This window comes from Silurus meridionalis, chromosome 16, assembly GCF_014805685.1.
Source record: "Silurus meridionalis isolate SWU-2019-XX chromosome 16, ASM1480568v1, whole genome shotgun sequence".
Classification (NCBI taxonomy): domain Eukaryota; kingdom Metazoa; phylum Chordata; class Actinopteri; order Siluriformes; family Siluridae; genus Silurus; species Silurus meridionalis.
In genome coordinates, this window is record NC_060899.1 from 13,230,719 (window position 1) to 13,254,769 (window position 24,051).

The window sequence follows — 24,051 nt, forward strand, 5'->3', positions numbered from 1 at the left end:
GTGTTCCTGTGGATTTGAAATTACAGAAAATTGTGTTTTTGTGCAAATTGCACATGAAAGAAAATGCGACAAAATAAATCATTCTTGATCAAGCTTATTAACAAGTTAAATGATTTTGGTTGACCCTTCCTCATATTGTCTAGCTTTTCTTAAAATGTTTGTCTTGAAAATGCCCTTGTAAGTATATCTGTGACCCAACCAATTTATTATTTGCGGTCAGTCATTGGGGAAAAAAAAAAAAACAGCTATTAAGCCTAAACGAATTTATTTAATCTTGTGCAGTTTCATACAGATGCAGTTTTCAAGCTCTAACTAGTGAGCTTTCAGACCACCTGGTCAGAAGACATGAAAATGCATACGTTTTTGTAAGCCAGGTAGATGGCCAATGTTCTCCAATCCAAAATCTGATTGGTTAAAGTAATAGCTTTATTCTCATGTATTTGAAGGTACAGGTCCCCACACTGTTGATTCTGAAGACCACAAGGCAGATATCATTGACTCTAGCAAAGTGTTCTAACATAAACATACACTACTGGAAGCAGTGCAAACAAGAGTAAAGTTATGAAATAAATATAATACACTACTGGGAATGATTTAATACATAATACTGAAAAAATATATAAAAATGTGTGATTCTAAGTGTTCAGTCCAGCAGGGACGGCCTTGTTGGCCCTGATGGCTCACCACTGTTAAATAGTTATGTTTCTTTACCACATTAGACATTGCACTCTTAAGGACTAAAGCACCAGATGGAAGATGAGAGAATAAAATTACAATAAAAGATGCTTGCAGTCTGAACATGTTTTATTTATTAGTTTATAACTATAGTTTAAATGTCTAACATGTGACTATTCGTGTTCGTATATTTATAAACATGTCGTAAATTGTCCTAAAAAATTATAAATGCCTAAAGCAGTACGTACATACAAATATATAAGTAAAACCGCTGAGTCAGTGTTTGAGAAGGTATCTGGCTGAGGCTGGGGGCGGGATCTATTCTTCGCTCTCTCCTGTCCAACCAATAGTAAACGGCTATGTCCAGCTCGACCAATAGAAATGTAGGAGACGTCGTTGCCATGGCAACGCGTCCATAAATAGAGGCGCTCGCGTCGTTCAAAGTCTATTCCTACATCGCCTGTTGTCGCGCTGTAAAATTACACATCGGATACTTTTTTTTCTCATTTACACTATCAAGACTATTAGGAACAATGGTCAGAACTTTTTTTTTTGTTTTATATGCAATAGTTAAACATAAAAAGCCTATTTGTATTTTTATGTAGGTCAAAATCAGAATAGCTCGTTAGATATAGAATCCCGGGTATGTAAGAATAGGTATTTGATAATAGTAGGCTTGCCGAGGGAATGTTAAATATAGCCAGGTATATGTAGGATTTATCATTTGCAAATAGATTTAAGAAGGCAGGGATATGATATTTGAATTTGAGAGATGATGCAGAGAGCCAACAAAAAAAAAAGCCCCAGTGTGGTGTGAGCTGAATTATGTGGGTGAAGACACCCGGCTTCACACATGGCATGATATCACCAGGGCAAAATGAGCTCCAGCACCTTCCCTTTGATGCTTTTTTTTTCTATATGAGTTTGATTTACAGAAATGCTAACCACAGAAACATATGGGCCTTTTAGGAGTGTAGTGTCCATGCAGTGTTAATGCTGGAGCGACTACAGCAGCTATTAAACCATTAGAAATGGATGCACTGATCACACAATTTACTGTCCTTATAGGCAGATGAAGCAGAAAATTCTTCTTCTTTTGGCTTCTCCCATTAGGGGTCGCCACAGAGGATCATCTCCCTCCATACCCCCCTGTCCTCCACATCCACCTCCCCCACCTCAACCACCTACATGTCTTCCCTCACCACATCCATAAACATATTCCTGATCCGCATATTTGATTTGGCACATGTTATACGCTGGAATTGCCCTTCCTAACGCAACCCTCCCCATTTATCCGGGCTTGGGACCGGCACTAAGAGTGCACTGGCTTGTGCAACCCTAATGGCTGGGTTAGATGCAAAAAATAATGCTTGAAATAATCTGGGTTTATTTTCATTTAAAAATAACTGCAAATTTATTTTATTTATTTAACATATACTTAAATATGTTCTGTCCTTCAACAGCGTGAATGCATCTCAGTCCACGTGGGTCAGGCTGGTGTCCAGATTGGTAATGCCTGCTGGGAACTCTACTGCCTCGAACACGGCATCCAGCCGGACGGACAAATGCCCAGTGACAAGACCATCGGTGGTGGAGACGATTCCTTCAACACTTTTTTCAGCGAGACTGGAGCTGGGAAGCACGTTCCCAGGGCTGTGTTTGTGGATCTGGAACCCACTGTTATAGGTAGGTGGCTTGAGCTCTTACGGTACAGGACTGTGCCTGTTAATGTAATAAAGGTCATTGGTGGTGGTCTACTTCATAATATGATATAATATGGTCTGTTTATTTCGTTTTAGATGAGGTTCGCACTGGAACTTATCGTCAGCTGTTCCACCCTGAGCAGCTGATCACAGGAAAGGAGGATGCTGCAAACAACTACGCTCGTGGTCACTACACCATTGGCAAGGAAATTATTGATCTGGTTTTGGACAGAATCCGTAAGCTGGTGAGTGTCTGTGAACTGGCTCACATTAACTATAGCTAAAAATATAACTGATTAATATAAATGTATTTTATAATATTCTTTTTACAGGCTGACCAGTGCACAGGTCTGCAGGGTTTCCTGATCTTTCACAGCTTTGGTGGTGGAACCGGGTCTGGTTTCACCTCCCTGCTGATGGAACGCATGTCTGTTGACTACGGTAAGAAGTCCAAGCTGGAGTTCTCCATCTACCCAGCTCCTCAGGTGTCTACTGCTGTGGTGGAGCCCTACAACTCCATTCTGACCACCCACACCACCCTGGAGCACTCAGACTGTGCCATAATGGTTGACAATGAAGCTATCTATGATATTTGCCGTAGGAATGTTGATATTGAGCGTCCTACATACACTAACCTGAATAGGTTGATTGGTCAGATTGTGTCCTCCATCACTGCCTCACTCCGTTTCGATGGTGCCCTCAATGTCGACCTTACTGAATTCCAGACCAACTTGGTGCCCTATCCCCGTATTCATTTCCCACTGGCCACATATGCTCCAGTGATCTCTGCAGAGAAGGCCTACCATGAGCAGCTCACTGTGGCTGAAATCACGAACGCATGCTTTGAGCCGGCCAATCAGATGGTGAAATGTGACCCACGTCACGGCAAGTACATGGCCTGCTGCCTGCTGTACCGTGGTGATGTGGTGCCTAAAGATGTGAACGCTGCTATCGCCACCATCAAGACCAAGCGTACCATCCAGTTTGTGGACTGGTGTCCCACTGGGTTCAAGGTGGGCATCAACTACCAGCCTCCCACTGTGGTTCCAGGTGGAGACCTGGCCAAGGTGCAGAGGGCTGTGTGCATGTTAAGCAACACCACGGCCATTGCTGAAGCCTGGGCTCGTCTCGATCACAAGTTTGATCTGATGTACGCCAAGCGTGCCTTCGTGCACTGGTATGTCGGTGAGGGTATGGAGGAGGGCGAGTTCTCCGAGGCCCGAGAGGACATGGCTGCCCTGGAGAAGGATTATGAAGAAGTTGGTGTTGACTCCGTTGAAGGCGAGGGAGAGGAGGAAGGAGAGGAGTACTAAAATGCTGGAAGGAAGTCATTGCCTGCTGCAAGATGAAATTCATCTTTTACATAAAACTAAATAAAATTGTGCTGTAAAAACTTTTTCATTGCAGTAAAGGGCTTGTGTTTCTACTGTCTGTCTTACATAATTATTATTTTAAACACAAATTGTTTTTTAACCTTCCTCTTGTGTTAGGGTCGGCACCGACCCGTTTGTAGTTTTAAATGCACAGAAGTACCACATAAATTTGTTTATTGCATCAAGGTTTTTTTTACTTTGTCAGGAACCTCTATTTAAACAAAATAAAACAAAAAAAATCTCTTTAACTAAATTATAAATTTCTCTGATTAAAATTATAACCTTTGTGGTGTTAGGGTCGGTTTTGACCCAGTTATAATATAACATTTTAAAACAATAATTAGTGCTAAATCTAAAATCATAAACACACTGTCAGCTCACTAACACAGTTAGACAACAGCTCACTGAGAGTCAGCTCCTCTCCTAACCCTGTAAGCTTCACTTAGGGGCTTCTCTCTTTGCCTGTTTGTCGCCTTCCCTGAACAAACAAAAACAAACAAACAAAAATGGACATGTAAGACATGCATAAGACCAATTCAGTTTAGAGTTGGTGACTTGCAGAGTGCATATATCCAGTTTGCAGCATGCAAAAAATGAGAAGATTGAGATTATCTCTTTGCTGAAAATGAGACAGAGGACACAGAGCAGCATCGTGATAGAGATGAACCAGGAGACACAGACACATCTGATGAGTCTGATGAAGAGCACCACATCCAGCTAGGGTGGACCTCAACCAAAAAAAAAAACAAGCGAAGAATGTTTCTTGAGGAGCTAGGACGTTCCTTAGTCAAGACACCCATTGAGCGAAGCTGAGACGCAGCCATGGTTAGACAGCTGCAGAGTTCACCTAGCACTCTATCCATGCCATCAGCAACTCAAGGAGCATCAGCACCAGCATCCTTCTCAGCCAGCCCTGCCTCAACATCAACCAGCACAGCAACAGCAACAGCCACAACCCCACTGAAGCCACCTGATTCTAAAAGAAAGAGGTGTCAGGTCTGCCCTAGCAATAAGGACAGAAAGACAAACATATTGTGCTTCTACTGAAAACAATATCTCTGCAAGTTTTTGCCACACATGCATCTAAACACACACATCCACATGTATGTTTTTGCAAACAAAGACTTATTTTGGGGGCTAGTACTTGATTTGCTTGATTGGTTGTTTTGTTTGACTGCAAATCTATATATTTTTTATTATTACTAGTTTAATTTAGTATTTCTATTAAAGCTCTATTTAAAAAAAAACAAAACCTTTTTTGCCTTTTTTTTGGAGTAAAAATATATGGGTCAAAATTGACCCGAACACCATAGATGTTACTATAGTTAATAATATTAAAATAATTTTTATTTTTAATTTTTTTAATTTAGAGATGTGTTCTAATACCCCTTAGTAACAGTCAGGCAACATAACAATCTTTAATTTATTTATATAATTCTCTTGAGGTTCTATTTACACTTTCTTTTAATTGAAAACGAGAGGTATGCTATCAAATGAAAGGCCCAGGGGGCCACACCAAAAATATTAAAAGCAATATTTTCATGGGTAAGGAAACCTAACAAGGTAACCAAGAGGTAGGAAACAGATTGGATGATAAATAATAGTTTAGAGGGTATTTTATGACTGTTTTAAGACACGGGTCAAAACCGACCCGTTAACATAAGAGGTAGTAACAGAAAGCTAACATAAGACGAAGGTTAATGTGGGTAAAAGATTTTACATTCACATTTATCGCATTTTGATTTATTTTAAGATAACGTTTATTATGATTTCATTCAGGCATTGCATGACTGCAAAAAAAGAATTCTATTTTATCACAGCTGCATGGGCCTGTATTTGAGGCCTGATGTGTATTAAATATTATACAGTGCCTTCTACACCTAGTCTTTCAGTGGTGTCTTAACTAAATCATTACATCTATTAATATTATCATTAATGATACTATGGCTATAGAAACCATCGATGTTATTAATAAATTCAGTACAACAAAGCGCTGCATCACAGACAAGGATCTCATTCAGCGAGAATGAACACCATTACCAAAGCAGAAAACCCAATTAACACAATTCAGCAAGTCTCCTTTCACTTCAGCCATAGCAGAACAGCTTACATGATGTCTAGCAAAACCGGTGATAACAACCCCGTAAAATGACCCCAGGTTTTCCGTGCACATTTGTAGTACTTTTTGAGATCTCCGACCATGAAAACGATTACACTGTTCCTGTGGATTTGAAATCAGGACAAACTGTATGTTTTGTGCAAATTCTACAGAAAAGAAAACCCAACAGCATAAATGTTTTTTTTTAAAAGCTTACAAACTGCTTTAACATGTTTTGATTGACCTTTTCTTACGATGTCCAGCTTATCTTGAAAGGGTAATAAAAAAAAAATGGCCTTGTAAGTATATCTGAGACCCAATCAATTTCTTCTCTACTGTCAGTAATTGTGGAATTTAGAAAATAGCTATTAAGCCTAAACAAATATATTTAAGCTTGTGCAGTTTGCTACAGATGCAGTTTAATGACATATTGATTATTTAAAACACATTTTTTTTTATATCTGGGTAAAATACTTTACATTAATGTTTTATTTCAAGATCTTTATAATCGAATTTCACTCAGGCATTGCACACCCGCATTAATAGGAATGTTTTGAACTTGTAATCTGCTGTAAAATGACAGTGCTCTAAATAATATTTCCATAAAAATAAATAATAATCAAAATAATATATAAAGATAATAGCTATGTTGGAGTTCATTGTTTACTTTTCATTATTTCCATGTTGGATTCCCATCACTATGGCACTATAAAATTGTGATCTGGGTGTATTATTTTAAAAGCAAACAGTGAAAGTTTATTTACTGTGTCTTTATTTGATTTAACTCTTTATTCTTTTTCCCTCTTTCCAAAAATAAAAAAACACCTCAGTTAAGCTAGAAATCGCAGTGTGTCGCTGTGACCTCAGTATTGTACAATCATACAACACCAACCATCAACGCCATGATTGCTAATGTTTATTTACCCCATTAGACAGTTCTCTCTAAGGACAAAAGCACAAGATGGAAGATGAGAGAACAAATTACAATGAACGATGCTTGCAGTTTGAACATGTTTAATTTCTCAATGTATATAACCCATAGTTTAAAATCGTAACATGTGACAATTCATGTTCATGTATTCATGGATATGTCGTAAATTGTCGTAAAAATGTATACAGTAGTACTTAGAACCGCTGAGTCAGTGTTTGAGAAGGTAACTGGCTGAGGCTGGGGGCGGGATCTATTCTCGCTCTCTCCTCTCCAACCAATAGCAAGCGGCTTGCTCCAGCTCGACCAATAGAAATGCAGGAGACGCAGTTGCCAGGGCAACGCTCCAACAAAAACGAAAGCTTTGTCGTTCTAAGCGCTTTGTTACAGCGAGTCTTTTGTTGTCGTGCTGTAAATTTTACACTTCAGAGATTTTGTATTCACACATTAATCCGGACTATGAGGAATAATGGTCAGCACCTTTTATTATGAAATATGAAAACATAAAAGCTTTTTGTAGTTTTAATGTGGGGTCAAAATCAAAATAGCTCGTTAGATATAGAATCCCGGGCATGTAAGAATAGGTCTATTATTATGGTAGGCTTGCCAAAGTAATGTTAAATATAGCCAGGTATGTGCAGGATTTATGATTTGCAAATAGAATTATGGAGGCAGGGACATGATATCTGAATTTAAGGAATAATCCAGAGAGCCAACAAAAGAAGGCCAAGTGTGGTGTGAGCTAAATTATATGGGTGAAGATACCCGGCTTCACATTTGGCATGATATCACCCAGAGAGATTGAACTCAAGCACCTTCCCAAACACAGATCAGTTTCTCATAATTCCAAAACCCTTTTGATTTGGTTTGTTGTCAGTGTTGTTTTGGAAATGGGTTTGATGATAGAAATACAATCCACAAAAACACATGATGCCTTTTAGGAGTGTAGAGGCCATGCAGTATTAATGCTGGAGCGACTACAGCAGCTATTAAACCATTAGAAATTAATGCACTGAAACATAAATACAGATTATTTCCAAGCAATTAAAAAAATGATAGATTTTCATAATTTCTAGATAAAATTATTGTTTAGGATTATTCATTCAATCATTCTTATTTCTGAAACACTCCTTCAACAGCGTGAATGCATCTCAATCCACGTGGGTCAGGCTGGTGTCCAGATTGGCAATGCCTGCTGGGAACTCTACTGTCTCGAACACGGCATCCAGCCGGACGGACAAATGCCCAGTGACAAGACCATCGGTGGTGGAGACGATTCCTTTAACACTTTTTTCAGTGAGACTGGGGCTGGGAAGCACGTTCCCAGGGCTGTGTTTGTGGATCTGGAACCCACTGTTATAGGTAGGTGGCTTGAGCTCTTATGGTACAGGACTGTGCCTGTTAATGTGATCAAGCTAAAAGGTCATTGGTGGTGGTCTGCTTCACAATGTAATATAATATGGTCTGTTTTTATGTAGATGAGGTTCGCACTGGAACTTATCGTCAGCTGTTCCACCCTGAGCAGCTCATCACAGGAAAGGAGGATGCTGCAAACAACTACGCTCGTGGTCACTACACCATTGGCAAAGAAATTATTGATCTGGTTTTGGACAGAATCCGCAAGCTGGTGAGTGTCTGTGAACTGGCTCACATTTACTTTAGTTAGAAATATAACTGATTAATATAAATGTATTTTATACTATTCTCTTTTCAGGCTGACCAGTGCACAGGTCTGCAGGGTTTCCTAATCTTCCACAGCTTCGGTGGTGGAACCGGGTCTGGTTTCACCTCCCTGCTGATGGAACGCATGTCTGTTGACTACGGTAAGAAGTCCAAGCTGGAGTTCTCCATCTACCCAGCTCCCCAGGTTTCTACTGCTGTGGTGGAGCCCTACAACTCCATCCTGACCACCCACACCACTCTAGAGCACTCAGACTGTGCCTTCATGGTTGATAATGAAGCCATCTATGACATTTGCCGTAGGAACCTCGATATTGAGCGTCCTACATACACTAACCTGAACAGGTTGATTGGTCAGATTGTGTCCTCCATCACTGCCTCGCTCCGTTTCGATGGTGCCCTCAATGTCGACCTTACTGAATTCCAGACCAACTTGGTGCCCTATCCCCGTATTCATTTCCCACTGGCCACCTATGCTCCAGTGATCTCTGCAGAGAAGGCCTACCATGAGCAGCTCACTGTGGCTGAAATCACAAACGCATGCTTTGAGCCGGCCAATCAGATGGTGAAATGTGACCCACGTCACGGCAAGTACATGGCCTGCTGCCTGCTGTACCGTGGTGATGTGGTGCCTAAAGATGTGAACGCTGCAATCGCAACCATCAAGACCAAGCGTTCCATCCAGTTTGTGGACTGGTGTCCCACTGGGTTCAAGGTGGGTATCAACTACCAGCCTCCCACTGTGGTTCCAGGTGGAGACCTGGCCAAGGTCCAGAGAGCTGTGTGCATGTTGAGCAACACCACGGCCATTGCCGAAGCCTGGGCTCGTCTCGATCACAAGTTTGATCTGATGTACGCCAAGCGTGCCTTCGTGCACTGGTATGTCGGTGAGGGCATGGAAGAGGGTGAGTTCTCCGAGGCCCGAGAGGACATGGCTGCCCTGGAGAAAGATTATGAAGAAGTCGGTGTTGACTCCGTTGAAGGTGAGGGAGAGGAAGAAGGAGAGGAGTACTAAAATGCTGGAAGAAAGTCATTGCCTTCTGCAGGATAAAATTAATCTTTTACAACAAACTAAATAACATTGTGCTGGAAAAACTATTTCAATGCAGTAAAGGGCATGTTCTACTGTGTGTCTAATGTAATTATTATTTCAAACACAAATTGTTTTTCTGTGGGTAAAAGATTTTACATTCACATTTAGCACATTCTGATTTCATTTAAGATAACGTTTATAATGATTTCACTCAGGCATTGCATGACTGCAAAAGAATTATTCTATTTTATCACAGCTGCATGGGCCTGTTTTTGAGGCCCAATGTGTATTAAATATTGTACAGTGCCTTCTACACCTAGTCTTTCAGTGGTGTCTTAACAAAATCATTACATCTATTAATATTATCATTATGATACTATGGCTATAGAAACCATTGATGTTATTAATAAATTCAGTACAACAAAGCGCTGCATCACAGACAAGGATCTTATTCAGCGAGAATGAACACCATGACCAAAGCAAGAAACCCAATTAACACAATTCAGCAAGTCTCCTTTCACTGCAGCCATAGCAGAACAGCTTACATGATGTCTAGCAAAACCGGTGATAACAACCCCGTAAAATGACCCCGGGTTTTCCGTGCACATTTGTAGTACTTTTTGAGATCTCCGACCATGAAAATGATTTACACTGTTCCTGTGGATTTGAAATCAGGACAAACTGTATGTTTTGTGCAAATTCTACAGAAAAGAAAACCCAACAGCATAAATGTTTTTTTTTAAAAGCTTACAAACTGCTTTAACATGTTTTGATTTAACTTTTCTTACGATGTCCAGCTTATCTTGAAAGGTTAATTAAAAAATGGCCTTGTAAGTATATCTGCAACCCAATAAATTTCTTCTCTACTGTCAGCAATTGTGGAATTTAGAAAATAGCTATTAAGTCTAAACAAATATATTTAAGCTTGTGCAGTTTGCTACAGATGCAGTTTAATGACATATTGATTATTTAAAACAATTTTTTTTTTTTTTATATTTGGGTAAAAGACTTTAAATGAATGTTTTTTTTCAAGATCTTTATAATCGAATTTCACTCATGCATTGCACACCCGCATTAATAGGAATGTTTTGAACTTGTAATCTGCTGTAAAATGACAGTGCTCTAAATAATATTTCAATAAAAATAAATAATAATCAAAATAATATATAAAGATAATAGCTATGTTGGAGTTCATTGTTTACTTTTCATTATTTCCATGTTGGATTCTCATCACTATGGCACTATAAAATTGTGATCTGGGTGTATTATTTTAAAAGCAAACAGTGAAAGTTTATTTACTGTGTCTTTATTTGATTTAACTCTTTATTCTTTTTCCCTCTTTCCAAAAATAAAAAAACACCTCAGTTAATCTAGAAATCGCAGTGTGTCGCTGTGACCTCAGTATTGTACAATCATACAACACCAACCATCAACGCCATGATTGCTAATGTTTATTTACCCCATTAGACAGTTCTCTCTAAGGACAAAAGCACAAGATGGAAGATGAGAGAACAAATTACAATGAACGATGCTTGCAGTTTGAACATGTTTAATTTCTCAATGTATATAACCCATAGTTTAAAATCGTAACATGTGACAATTCATGTTCATGTATTCATGGATATGTCGTAAATTGTCGTAAAAATGTATACAGTAGTACTTAGAACCGCTGAGTCAGTGTTTGAGAAGGTAACTGGCTGAGGCTGGGGGCGGGATCTATTCCTCGCTCTCTCCTCTCCAACCAATAGCAAGCGGCTTGCTCCAGCTCGACCAATAGAAATGCAGGAGACGCAGTTGCCAGGGCAACGCTCCAACAAAAACGAAAGCTTTGTCGTTCTAAGCGCTTTGTTACAGCGAGTCTTTTGTTGTCGTGCTGTAAATTTTACACTTCAGAGATTTTTCTTATTCACACATTAATCCGGACTATTAGGAATAATGGTCAGCACCTTTTATTATGAAATATGAAAACATAAAAAGCTTTTTTGTAGTTTTAATGTGGGGTCAAAATCAAAATAGCTCGTTAGATATAGAATCCCGGGCATGTAAGAATAGGTCTATTATTATGGTAGGCTTGCCAAAGTAATGTTAAATATAGCCAGGTATGTGCAGGATTTATGATTTGCAAATAGAATTATGGAGGCAGGGACATGATATCTGAATTTAAGGAATAATCCAGAGAGCCAACAAAAGAAGGCCAAGTGTGGTGTGAGCTAAATTATATGGGTGAAGATACCCGGCTTCACATTTGGCATGATATCACCCAGAGAGATTGAACTCAAGCACCTTCCCAAACACAGATCAGTTTCTCATAATTCCAAAACCCTTTTGATTTGGTTTGTTGTCAGTGTTGTTTTGGAAATGGGTTTGATGATAGAAATACAATCCACAAAAACACATGATGCCTTTTAGGAGTGTAGAGGCCATGCAGTATTAATGCTGGAGCGACTACAGCAGCTATTAAACCATTAGAAATTAATGCACTGAAACATAAATACAGATTATTTCCAAGCAATTAAAAAAATGATAGATTTTCATAATTTCTAGATAAAATTATTGTTTAGGATTATTCATTCAATCATTCTTATTTCTGAAACACTCCTTCAACAGCGTGAATGCATCTCAATCCACGTGGGTCAGGCTGGTGTCCAGATTGGCAATGCCTGCTGGGAACTCTACTGTCTCGAACACGGCATCCAGCCGGACGGACAAATGCCCAGTGACAAGACCATCGGTGGTGGAGACGATTCCTTTAACACTTTTTTCAGTGAGACTGGGGCTGGGAAGCACGTTCCCAGGGCTGTGTTTGTGGATCTGGAGCCCACTGTTATAGGTAGGTGGCTTGAGCTCTTATGGTACAGGACTGTGCCTGTTAATGTGATCAAGCTAAGAGGTCATTGGTGGTGGTCTGCTTCACAATGTGATATAATATGGTCTGTTTTTATGTAGATGAGGTTCGCACTGGAACGTATCGTCAGCTGTTCCACCCTGAGCAGCTCATCACAGGAAAGGAGGATGCTGCAAACAACTACGCTCGTGGTCACTACACCATTGGCAAAGAAATTATTGATCTGGTTTTGGACAGAATCCGCAAGCTGGTGAGTGTCTGTGAACTGGCTCACATTAACTATAGTTAGAAATATAACTGATTGACATGAATGTATTTTATAATATTCTTTTTACAGGCTGACCAGTGCACAGGTCTGCAGGGTTTCCTGGTCTTCCACAGCTTCGGTGGTGGAACCGGATCTGGTTTCACCTCCCTGCTGATGGAACGCATGTCTGTTGACTACGGTAAGAAGTCCAAGCTGGAGTTCTCCATCTACCCAGCTCCTCAGGTGTCTACTGCTGTGGTGGAGCCCTACAACTCCATTCTGACCACCCACACCACTCTAGAGCACTCAGATTGTGCCATAATGGTTGACAATGAAGCTATCTATGACATTTGCCGTAGGAACATCGATATTGAGCGTCCTACATACACTAACCTGAATAGGTTGATTGGTCAAATTGTGTCCTCCATCACTGCCTCGCTCCGTTTCGATGGTGCCCTCAATGTCGACCTTACTGAATTCCAGACCAACTTGGTGCCCTATCCCCGTATTCATTTCCCACTGGCCACATATGCTCCAGTGATCTCTGCAGAGAAGGCCTACCATGAGCAGCTCACTGTGGCTGAAATCACAAACGCATGCTTTGAGCCGGCCAATCAGATGGTTAAATGTGACCCACGCCACGGCAAGTACATGGCCTGTTGCCTGCTGTACCGTGGTGATGTGGTGCCTAAAGATGTGAACGCTGCTATCGCCACCATCAAGACCAAGCGTACCATCCAGTTTGTGGACTGGTGCCCCACTGGGTTCAAGGTGGGTATCAACTACCAGCCTCCCACTGTGGTTCCAGGTGGAGACCTGGCCAAGGTCCAGAGGGCTGTGTGCATGTTGAGCAACACCACGGCCATTGCCGAAGCCTGGGCTCGTCTCGATCACAAGTTTGATCTGATGTACGCCAAGCGTGCCTTCGTGCACTGGTATGTCGGTGAGGGCATGGAAGAGGGCGAGTTCTCTGAGGCCCGAGAGGACATGGCTGCCCTGGAGAAGGATTATGAAGAAGTCGGTGTTGACTCCATTGAAGGTGAGGGAGAGGAAGAAGGAGAGGAGTACTAAAATGCTGGAAGGAATTCATTGCCTGCTGCAAGATGAAATTCATCATTTACAACAAACTAAATAACATTGTGCTGGAAAAACTATTTCATTGCAGTAAAGGGCTTGTATTCTACTGTGTGTCTAATGTAATTATTATTTTATATATATAAAAGATTTTACATTCACATTTAGCACATTCTGATTTAATTTAAGATAACGTTTATAATGATTTCATTTAGGCATTGCATGAGTGCAACAAAAGAATTCTATTTTATCACAGCTGCATGGGCCTGTATTTGAGGCCTAATGTGTATTAAATATTGTACAGTGCCTTTTACACCTAGTCTTTCAGTGGTGTCTTAACTAAATTATTACATCTATTAATACCATCATTATGATACCATGGCTATAGAAACCATCAATATTATTAATAAATTCAGCGAGAATGAACACCATGACCAAAGCAAGAAACCCAATTAACACAATTCAGCAAGTCTCCTTTCACTGCAGCCATAGCAGCACCGCTTACATGATGTCTAGCAAAACCATTGATAACAACCCCGTAAAATGACCCCGGGTTTTCCGTGCACATTTGTAGTACTTTTTGAGATCTCGGACCATGAAAACGATTACACTGTTCCTGTGGATTTGAAATCAGGACAAACTGTATGTTTTGTGCAAATTCTACAGAAAAGAAAACCCAACAGCATAAATGTTTTTTTTAAAAGCTTACAAACTGCTTTAACATGTTTTGATTGCCCTTTTCTTACAATGTCCAGCTTATCTTGAAAGGTTAATAAAAAAAATGGCCTTGTAAGTATATCTGAGACCCAATCAATTTCTTCTCTACTGTCAGTAATTGTGGAATTTATAAAATAGCTATTAAGTCTAAACAAATATATTTAAGCTTGTGCAGTTTGCTACAGATGCAGTTTTATTTGTGTAAAATACTTTAAATTAATGTTTTATTTCAAGATCTTTATAATCGAATTTCACTCAGGCATTGTACACCTGCATTAATAGGAATGTTTTGAACTTTTAATCTGCTGTAAAATGACAGTGCTCTAAATAATATTCCATTAAAAAAAATATAATAATCAAAATAATATATAAAGGTAATAGCTCTTTTGGAGTTCATTGTTTACTTTTCAATATTTCCATGTTGGATTCTCATCACTATGGCACTAGAAAATTGTGATCTGGGTGTATTATTTTAAAAGCAAACAGTGAAAGTTGAAGTGTATTTACTGTGTCTTTATTTGATTTAACTCTTTGTTCTGTTTCCTTTCTCCAAAAAAAAAAAACACCAACCAACACATCAACGCCATGATTGCTAATGTTTATTTACCCCATTAGACAGTTCTCTCTAAGGGCAAAAGCACAAGATGGAAGATGAGAGAACAAATTACAATGAACGATGCTTGCAGTCTGAACATTTTTTATTTCTTTATGTATATAACCATAGTTTAAAATCGTAACATGTGACAATTCATGTTCATATTAATGGATATGTCGTAAATTGTCGTAAAAATATATAAAGTAGTACTTACTTAGAACCGCTGAGTCAGTGATTGAGAAGGTAACTGGCTGAGGCTGGGGGCGGGATCTATTCCTCGCTCTCTCCTCTACAATCAATAGCAAACGGATTGCTCCAGCTCGACCAATAGAAATGCAGGAGACGCAGTTGCCAGGGCAACGCGTCACCAAAACGAAAGCTTTGTCGTTCTAAGCGCTTTGTTACAGCGAGTCTTTTGTTGTCGTGCTGTAAATTTTACACTTCAGAGATTTTTCTTATTCACACATTAATCCGGACTATTAGGAATAATGGTCAGCACCTTTATTATGAAATATGAAAACATAAAAGCTTTTTGTAGTTTTAATGTGGGGTCAAAATCAAAATAGCTCGTTAGATATAGAATCCCGGGCATGTAAGAATAGGTCTATTATTATGGTAGGCTTGCCAAAGTAATGTTAAATATAGCCAGGTATGTGCAGGATTTATGATTTGCAAATAGAATTATGGAGGCAGGGACATGATATCTGAATTTAAGGAATAATCCAGAGAGCCAACAAAAGAAGGCCAAGTGTGGTGTGAGCTAAATTATATGGGTGAAGATACCCGGCTTCACATTTGGCATGATATCACCCAGAGAGATTGAACTCAAGCACCTTCCCAAACACAGATCAGTTTCTCATAATTCCAAAACCCTTTTGATTTGGTTTGTTGTCAGTGTTGTTTTGGAAATGGGTTTGATGATAGAAATACAATCCACAAAAACACATGATGCCTTTTAGGAGTGTAGAGGCCATGCAGTATTAATGCTGGAGCGACTACAGCAGCTATTAAACCATTAGAAATTAATGCACTGAAACATAAATACAGATTATTTCCAAGCAATTAAAAAAATGATAGATTTTCATAATTTCTAGATAAAATTATTGTTTAGGATTATTCATTCAATCATTCTTATTTCTGAAACACTCCTTCAACAGCGTGAATGCATCTCAATCCACGTGGGTCAGGCTGGTGTCCAGATTGGCAATGCCTGCTGGGAACTCTACTGTCTCGAACACGGCATCCAGCCGGACGGACAAATGCCCAGTGACAAGACCATCGGTGGTGGAGACGATTCCTTTAACACTTTTTTCAGTGAGACTGGGGCTGGGAAGCACGTTCCCAGGGCTGTGTTTGTGGATCTGGAGCCCACTGTTATAGGTAGGTGGCTTGAGCTCTTATGGTACAGGACTGTGCCTGTTAATGTGATCAAGCTAAGAGGTCATTGGTGGTGGTCTGCTTCACAATGTGATATAATATGGTCTGTTTTTATGTAGATGAGGTTCGCACTGGAACGTATCGTCAGCTGTTCCACCCTGAGCAGCTCATCACAGGAAAGGAGGATGCTGCAAACAACTACGCTCGTGGTCACTACACCATTGGCAAAGAAATTATTGATCTGGTTTTGGACAGAATCCGCAAGCTGGTGAGTGTCTGTGAACTGGCTCACATTAACTATAGTTAGAAATATAACTGATTGACATGAATGTATTTTATAATATTCTTTTTACAGGCTGACCAGTGCACAGGTCTGCAGGGTTTCCTGGTCTTCCACAGCTTCGGTGGTGGAACCGGATCTGGTTTCACCTCCCTGCTGATGGAACGCATGTCTGTTGACTACGGTAAGAAGTCCAAGCTGGAGTTCTCCATCTACCCAGCTCCTCAGGTGTCTACTGCTGTGGTGGAGCCCTACAACTCCATTCTGACCACCCACACCACTCTAGAGCACTCAGATTGTGCCATAATGGTTGACAATGAAGCTATCTATGACATTTGCCGTAGGAACATCGATATTGAGCGTCCTACATACACTAACCTGAATAGGTTGATTGGTCAAATTGTGTCCTCCATCACTGCCTCGCTCCGTTTCGATGGTGCCCTCAATGTCGACCTTACTGAATTCCAGACCAACTTGGTGCCCTATCCCCGTATTCATTTCCCACTGGCCACATATGCTCCAGTGATCTCTGCAGAGAAGGCCTACCATGAGCAGCTCACTGTGGCTGAAATCACAAACGCATGCTTTGAGCCGGCCAATCAGATGGTTAAATGTGACCCACGTCACGGCAAGTACATGGCCTGTTGCCTGCTGTACCGTGGTGATGTGGTGCCTAAAGATGTGAACGCTGCTATCGCCACCATCAAGACCAAGCGTACCATCCAGTTTGTGGACTGGTGCCCCACTGGGTTCAAGGTGGGTATCAACTACCAGCCTCCCACTGTGGTTCCAGGTGGAGACCTGGCCAAGGTCCAGAGGGCTGTGTGCATGTTGAGCAACACCACGGCCATTGCCGAAGCCTGGGCCTGCCTCGATCACAAGTTTGATCTGATGTACGCCAAGCGTGCCTTCGTGCACTGGTATGTCGGTGAGGGCATGGAAGAGGGCGAGTTCTCTGAGGCCCGAGAGGACATGGCTGCCCTGGAGAAGGATTATGAAGAAGTCGGTGTTGACTCCATTGAAGGTGAGGGAGAGGAAGAAGGAGAGGAGTACTAAAATGCTGGAAGGAATTCATTGCCTGCTGCAAGATGAAATTCATCATTTACAACAAACTAAATAACATTGTGCTGGAAAAACTATTTCATTGCAGTAAAGGGCTTGTATTCTACTGTGTGTCTAATGTAATTATTATTTTATATATATAAAAGATTTTACATTCACATTTAGCACATTCTGATTTAATTTAAGATAACGTTTATAATGATTTCATTTAGGCATTGCATGAGTGCAACAAAAGAATTCTATTTTATCACAGCTGCATGGGCCTGTATTTGAGGCCTAATGTGTATTAAATATTGTACAGTGCCTTTTACACCTAGTCTTTCAGTGGTGTCTTAACTAAATTATTACATCTATTAATACCATCATTATGATACCATGGCTATAGAAACCATCAATATTATTAATAAATTCAGCGAGAATGAACACCATGACCAAAGCAAGAAACCCAATTAACACAATTCAGCAAGTCTCCTTTCACTGCAGCCATAGCAGCACCGCTTACATGATGTCTAGCAAAACCATTGATAACAACCCCGTAAAATGACCCCGGGTTTTCCGTGCACATTTGTAGTACTTTTTGAGATCTCGGACCATGAAAACGATTACACTGTTCCTGTGGATTTGAAATCAGGACAAACTGTATGTTTTGTGCAAATTCTACAGAAAAGAAAACCCAACAGCATAAATGTTTTTTTTTTAAAGCTTACAAACTGCTTTAACATGTTTTGATTGCCCTTTTCTTACAATGTCCAGCTTATCTTGAAAGGTTAATAAAAAAAATGGCCTTGTAAGTATATCTGAGACCCAATCAATTTCTTCTCTACTGTCAGTAATTGTGGAATTTATAAAATAGCTATTAAGTCTAAACAAATATATTTAAGCTTGTGCAGTTTGCTACAGATGCAGTTTTATTTGTGTAAAATACTTTAAATTAATGTTTTATTTCAAGATCTTTATAATCGAATTTCACTCAGGCATTGTACACCTGCATTAATAGGAATGTTTTGAACTTTTAATCTGCTGTAAAATGACAGTGCTCTAAATAATATTCCATTAAAAAAAATATAATAATCAAAATAATATATAAAGGTAATAGCTCTTTTGGAGTTCATTGTTTACTTTTCAATATTTCCATGTTGGATTCTCATCACTATGGCACTAGAAAATTGTGATCTGGGTGTATTATTTTAAAAGCAAACAGTGAAAGTTGAAGTGTATTTACTGTGTCTTTATTTGATTTAACTCTTTGTTCTGTTTCCCTTTCTCCAAAAAAAAAAAAAAAAACACCAACCAACACATCAACGCCATGATTGCTAATGTTTATTTACCCCATTAGACAGTTCTCTCTAAGGGCAAAAGCACAAGATGGAAGATGAGAGAACAAATTACAATGAACGATGCTTGCAGTCTGAACATTTTTTATTTCTTTATGTATATAACCATAGTTTAAAATCGTAACATGTGACAATTCATGTTCATATTAATGGATATGTCGTAAATTGTCGTAAAAATATATAAAGTAGTACTTACTTAGAACCGCTGAGTCAGTGATTGAGAAGGTAACTGGCTGAGGCTGGGGGCGGGATCTATTCCTCGCTCTCTCCTCTACAATCAATAGCAAACGGATTGCTCCAGCTCGACCAATAGAAATGCAGGAGACGCAGTTGCCAGGGCAACGCGTCACCAAAAACGAAAGCTTTGTTGTTCTAAGCGCTTTGTTACAGCGAGTCTTTTGTTGTCGTGCTGTAAAATTATACTTCAGAGATTTTTCTTATTCACACATTAATCAGGACTATTAGGAATAATGGTCAGCACCTTTTATTATGAAATATGAAAACATAAAAAGCTTTTTTGTAGTTTTAATGTGGGGTCAAAATCAAAATAGCTCGTTAGATATAGAATCCCGGGCATGTAAGAATAGGTCTATGATTATGGTAGGCTTGCCGAGGAAATGTTAAATATAGCCAGGTATGTGCAGGACTTATGATTTGCAAATAGAATTATGGAGGCAGGGACATGATATCTGAATTTAAGAAATAATCCAGAGAGCCAACAAAAGAAGGCCAAGTGTGGTGTGAGCTGAATTATGTGGGTGAAGATACCCGGCTTCACACTTGGTATTATATCACCCATAGAAACTGAACTCAAGCACCTTCCCAAACACAGATCAGTTTCTCATAATTCCACTTTTGTTTTGGTTTGTTGTCAGTGTTGTTTTGGAAATGGGTTTGATGATAGAAATACTATCCACAAAAACATATGATGCCCTTTTGGGAGTGTAGAGGCCATGCAGTATTAATGCTGGAGCGACTACAGCAGCTATTAAACCATTAGGAATGAATGCACTGATTCATAAGTACATTGTCTAGCAAAACCGGTGATAACAACCCCGTAAAATGACCCCGGGTTTTCCGTGCACATTTGTAGTACTTTTTGAGATCTCCGACCATGAAAATGATTACACTGTTCCTGTGGATTTGAAATCAGGACAAACTGTATGTTTTGTGCAAATTCTACAGAAAAGAAAACCCAACAGCATAAATGGTTCTTGAAAAAGCTTACAAACTGCTTTAACATGTTTTGATTGACCTTTTCTCACGATGTCCAGCTTTTCTCGAAAGGTTAATAAAAAATGGCCTTGTAAGTATATCTGTGACTCAGTCCATTTCTTCTTTGCTGTCAGCAATTGTGTAATTTAAAAAATAGCTATTAAATCTAAACAAATATATTGACGTTCATGCAGTTTGCTACAGATGCAGTTTGCGAGCTCTGACTAGTGCGCTTTGAAGGTGAAGGAGATGATGAAGGAGAGTAATAAAATGCTGGAAGAACGTCTGCTGCAGGATCAAATTCATCTTTTACATCAAACTATATAACGTTGTGCTGTGAAAATTCATCTCAGTAAAAGGCTTGTGCTTATTCTGATTGTCTTAGATACTGATTATTTCAAACACAAATATTTTTTTTATCTTGTAAAAGAATTTAACGTTTTATTTCAAGATCTTTATAATAGAATTTCACTCAGGCATTGCACACCCGCATTAATAGGAATGTTTTAACTTGTAATATATTGTAATGTAAATAAACATGACAGTGCTCTAAATAATATTTCATTCAAAATTAATAATAAAAATAATAATATATAAATAAAATAGCTATTTTAGAGTTCATTGTTTACTGCTTTCGTTTTTTTCGATGTTGGATTCTCATCACTATGGCACTAGAAAATTGTGATCTGGGTTTATTATTTTGAACGCAAACAGTGAAAGTTGAAGTGTATTTACTGTGTCTTTATTTGATTTAACTCTTTATTCTTTTTTCCTTTCTCCAAAATAAAAAACCACCACTTCAGTCAAGCTAGAAATCGCAGAGACTCCATGTGACCTCAGTGTTGTACAATCATACACCACCAACACATCAACGCCATGATTACTAATCATCAGGACTAGAATTTCACTGTAAACCTGTTTTAGGATGGATTTATTCATTTAAAATTATATCTGAATCTTCCTACGATAATATTCCGTACATTTTTATGATATATTTCAGACTACGTTTATGTATATAACGCATTATAAACGTTGGTTAAGTCACAGTTTTCAGACACTTCCTCATTCGTTGGAAATGAGGTCAGAGGAAGTAATTATTCAAACGTTTAAGCGCACCAATTGCGTGCTGCTTCGCTGTTCTCCACCAATGAGAGAGCGACAGGACACGACAACAGGAAGCGGAAAGATTCTCCGCCTCGTGTCGGCGGAGCCGAAAAGTATAAATAACTCCACCCCCAAGTTTGAGACCATTTCGTGTTTCTCACTACGGACTCCTTACAGTCGTGCCGTGAGAATTCAAGTTCTACTCTTCTCCTTTTTCTTTTAGCTGCACATAAAAGCCACTGTCTTCAAAATGGTGAGTATCATATTTTGTTATCCCTCTGAGGTTAAAATTGCTATTGTCCAGACACTTTAGTGTATGATTCACCTGTTTAGCTATATTAAAAGAATATTATGATTTATTAAAATGTAATTTATAGAGTCTAATCCCAGATTCGAGATTTTATTTAGATAAATAAATAACCTGTTATTGATTAAACATAGGTTCCACACATGAATCATTGTTTATTATTCAATTAAAAGGCGCATATTTGCTGCGTATCTGTATTAATTACATTTCGGTTTATTCGACATTTATTCGATCACAGTTTTTCCCGAAAACGTCGTTTTCTGTAACCAACCTGAGTCATCCTGATTAGGAAGCCCAAATTATCAAAGGAAAAAAAAATCTTTTTTTTTTTAAAATACCACTTTAGATAATTTGGACATGTTTTAAAATCTGTTCGTTATTATAAAAAAAAAAAATCACATTCGTTTTGTAGATTGATGAATCTAAAGAGAAACGCGCTTTTAGAAAGCGAGGCGGGGTCACGTGGTCAGTACTGAAGGGAACTGGTGCATTCCAGGGCGCTTACATCCGGGGATTGCGCATTAATGAGTTCCTCGTGACCGAGCTGGCTGCCCAAATCTCCTCACCCTGAGTCAGTGGAGCGTTTTGTTACTGTTAAACATTCACATAATTCTTCTTAGAGACACGTTAAAACCTATCTAGTGAGTCGGTTTGCCTTAACCCAAAGGAACCCCTCCCCCAATCAGCAATAATGAATGTGTTTGCTTTGTGCTCTTTGTCCTCCCACAGCGTGAGTGCATCTCTATACACGTGGGTCAGGCTGGTGTCCAGATTGGTAATGCCTGCTGGGAACTCTACTGTCTTGAACATGGCATTCAGCCAGATGGACAGATGCCCAGTGACAAGACCATTGGCGGTGGCGACGATTCCTTCAACACTTTTTTCAGCGAGACTGGAGCTGGGAAGCACGTTCCCAGGGCTGTGTTTGTGGATCTGGAGCCCACTGTTATAGGTATGATTGATTTTATGATTTCATGAATTTGAGTCGGCAGTGGTTTGGATGTTAAAATATTTTTTTGTTTTAGATGAGGTTCGCTCTGGAACATACCGCCAGCTGTTTCACCCCGAGCAGCTCATTACAGGAAAGGAGGATGCTGCCAACAACTATGCTCGTGGTCACTACACTATTGGCAAGGAGCTGATTGACTTGGTGCTGGACAGGATCCGCAAACTGGTGAGCACCGTTTGAGTCAGTGTTATAATTTTATATAGATGTTTTTGAAAAATCATATGCTAACTAGCATTTATATCTCTAGGCTGACCAGTGCACAGGTCTGCAGGGTTTCCTGGTCTTCCACAGCTTTGGTGGTGGAACCGGGTCTGGTTTCACCTCCCTGCTGATGGAACGCCTGTCAGTTGACTATGGTAAGAAGTCCAAGCTGGAGTTCTCCATCTACCCAGCTCCCCAGGTTTCTACTGCTGTGGTGGAGCCCTACAACTCCATCCTGACCACCCACACCACCCTAGAGCACTCTGACTGTGCCTTCATGGTTGATAATGAAGCCATCTATGACATTTGTCGTAGGAACCTCGATATTGAGCGTCCTTCTTACACCAACCTGAATAGGCTTATTAGTCAGATTGTGTCCTCCATCACTGCCTCACTCCGTTTCGATGGTGCCCTCAATGTCGACCTTACTGAATTCCAGACCAACTTGGTGCCCTATCCCCGTATTCATTTCCCACTGGCCACCTATGCTCCAGTGATCTCTGCAGAGAAGGCCTACCATGAGCAGCTCTCTGTGTCTGAAATCACAAACGCATGCTTTGAGCCGGCCAATCAGATGGTTAAATGTGACCCACGTCACGGCAAGTACATGGCCTGCTGCCTGCTGTACCGTGGTGATGTGGTGCCTAAAGATGTGAACGCTGCTATCGCCACCATCAAGACAAAGCGTACCATCCAGTTTGTGGACTGGTGCCCCACTGGGTTCAAGGTGGGTATCAACTACCAGCCTCCCACTGTGGTTCCAGGTGGAGATCTGGCCAAGGTGCAGAGGGCTGTGTGCATGTTGAGCAACACCACGGCCATTGCCGAAGCCTGGGCTCGTCTCGATCACAAGTTTGATCTGATGTACGCCAAGCGTGCCTTCGTGCACTGGTATGTCGGTGAGGGCATGGAAGAGGGTGAGTTCTCCGAGGCCCGAGAGGACATGGCTGCCCTGGAGAAGGATTATGAAGAAGTTGGTGCTGATAGTGTAGAGGGAGAAGAGGAAGGAGAAGAGTACTAAGTTGACCACCATTTCTTTCTTTTGCTAGAGTTAATCAGTTGCAAGGGCTAAAAAAATAAAGGTGGATAAACTTTCTCTGCAGTTTTGTCTCCATTATTACAACTTTTTTATTTTTGTTTTACCAGCATGAAAATAGTCACGGTTATAAGACTTATTTAACGTGTAGACATCCT

The 24,051-nt window shown here is 39.9% G+C and overlaps 3 protein-coding genes across 5 annotated transcripts; all 3 read left to right on the forward strand.

Moving 5' to 3' along the window:
* The first annotated feature begins 1,117 nt into the window (after positions 1–1,117).
* LOC124399299 (tubulin alpha-1A chain-like) lies at positions 1,118–23,953 on the forward strand. 3 transcript variants are annotated; one of them, XM_046870154.1, is made up of 4 exons: positions 1,118–1,211; positions 2,139–2,361; positions 2,475–2,623; positions 2,711–3,804. In XM_046870154.1, exons 1-4 carry the CDS (start codon positions 1,209–1,211, stop codon positions 3,689–3,691), a joined length of 1,356 nt encoding a protein of 451 aa, XP_046726110.1. In that variant the 5' UTR covers positions 1,118–1,208; the 3' UTR covers positions 3,692–3,804. The 3 variants fall into 3 exon arrangements, with proteins under 3 accessions (XP_046726110.1, XP_046726109.1, XP_046726111.1); XM_046870153.1 differs by lacking the exons at positions 1,118–1,211; positions 2,139–2,361; positions 2,475–2,623; positions 2,711–3,804 and adding exons at positions 15,357–15,459; positions 16,126–16,348; positions 16,465–16,613; positions 16,701–17,793; XM_046870155.1 differs by lacking the exons at positions 1,118–1,211; positions 2,139–2,361; positions 2,475–2,623; positions 2,711–3,804 and adding exons at positions 21,443–21,593; positions 22,377–22,599; positions 22,673–22,821; positions 22,904–23,953.
* Positions 7,193–9,565, forward strand: LOC124399298 (tubulin alpha-1A chain-like). Its single transcript, XM_046870152.1, has 4 exons — positions 7,193–7,249; positions 7,917–8,139; positions 8,256–8,404; positions 8,492–9,565. Exons 1-4 carry the CDS (start codon positions 7,247–7,249, stop codon positions 9,470–9,472), a joined length of 1,356 nt encoding a protein of 451 aa, XP_046726108.1. The 5' UTR covers positions 7,193–7,246; the 3' UTR covers positions 9,473–9,565.
* LOC124399297 (tubulin alpha-1A chain-like) lies at positions 11,336–13,765 on the forward strand. The gene is made up of 4 exons (XM_046870151.1): positions 11,336–11,428; positions 12,098–12,320; positions 12,437–12,585; positions 12,673–13,765. The coding sequence occupies exons 1-4, from the start codon at positions 11,426–11,428 to the stop codon at positions 13,651–13,653; spliced, it is 1,356 nt and encodes a 451-aa protein (XP_046726107.1). The 5' UTR covers positions 11,336–11,425; the 3' UTR covers positions 13,654–13,765.
* Positions 23,954–24,051: the final 98 nt, after the last annotated feature.

Coding starts and splice junctions, on each gene's coding strand:
- LOC124399297 (XM_046870151.1), top strand. Junction 12,321..12,436: donor TCTGGAGCCCACTGTTATAG/GTAGGTGGCTTG, acceptor GTTTTTATGTAG/ATGAGGTTCGCACTGGAACG. Junction 12,586..12,672: donor TGGACAGAATCCGCAAGCTG/GTGAGTGTCTGT, acceptor TTCTTTTTACAG/GCTGACCAGTGCACAGGTCT.
- LOC124399299 (XM_046870154.1), top strand. Junction 2,362..2,474: donor TCTGGAACCCACTGTTATAG/GTAGGTGGCTTG, acceptor ATTTCGTTTTAG/ATGAGGTTCGCACTGGAACT. Junction 2,624..2,710: donor TGGACAGAATCCGTAAGCTG/GTGAGTGTCTGT, acceptor TTCTTTTTACAG/GCTGACCAGTGCACAGGTCT.
- LOC124399298 (XM_046870152.1), top strand. Junction 8,140..8,255: donor TCTGGAACCCACTGTTATAG/GTAGGTGGCTTG, acceptor GTTTTTATGTAG/ATGAGGTTCGCACTGGAACT. Junction 8,405..8,491: donor TGGACAGAATCCGCAAGCTG/GTGAGTGTCTGT, acceptor TTCTCTTTTCAG/GCTGACCAGTGCACAGGTCT.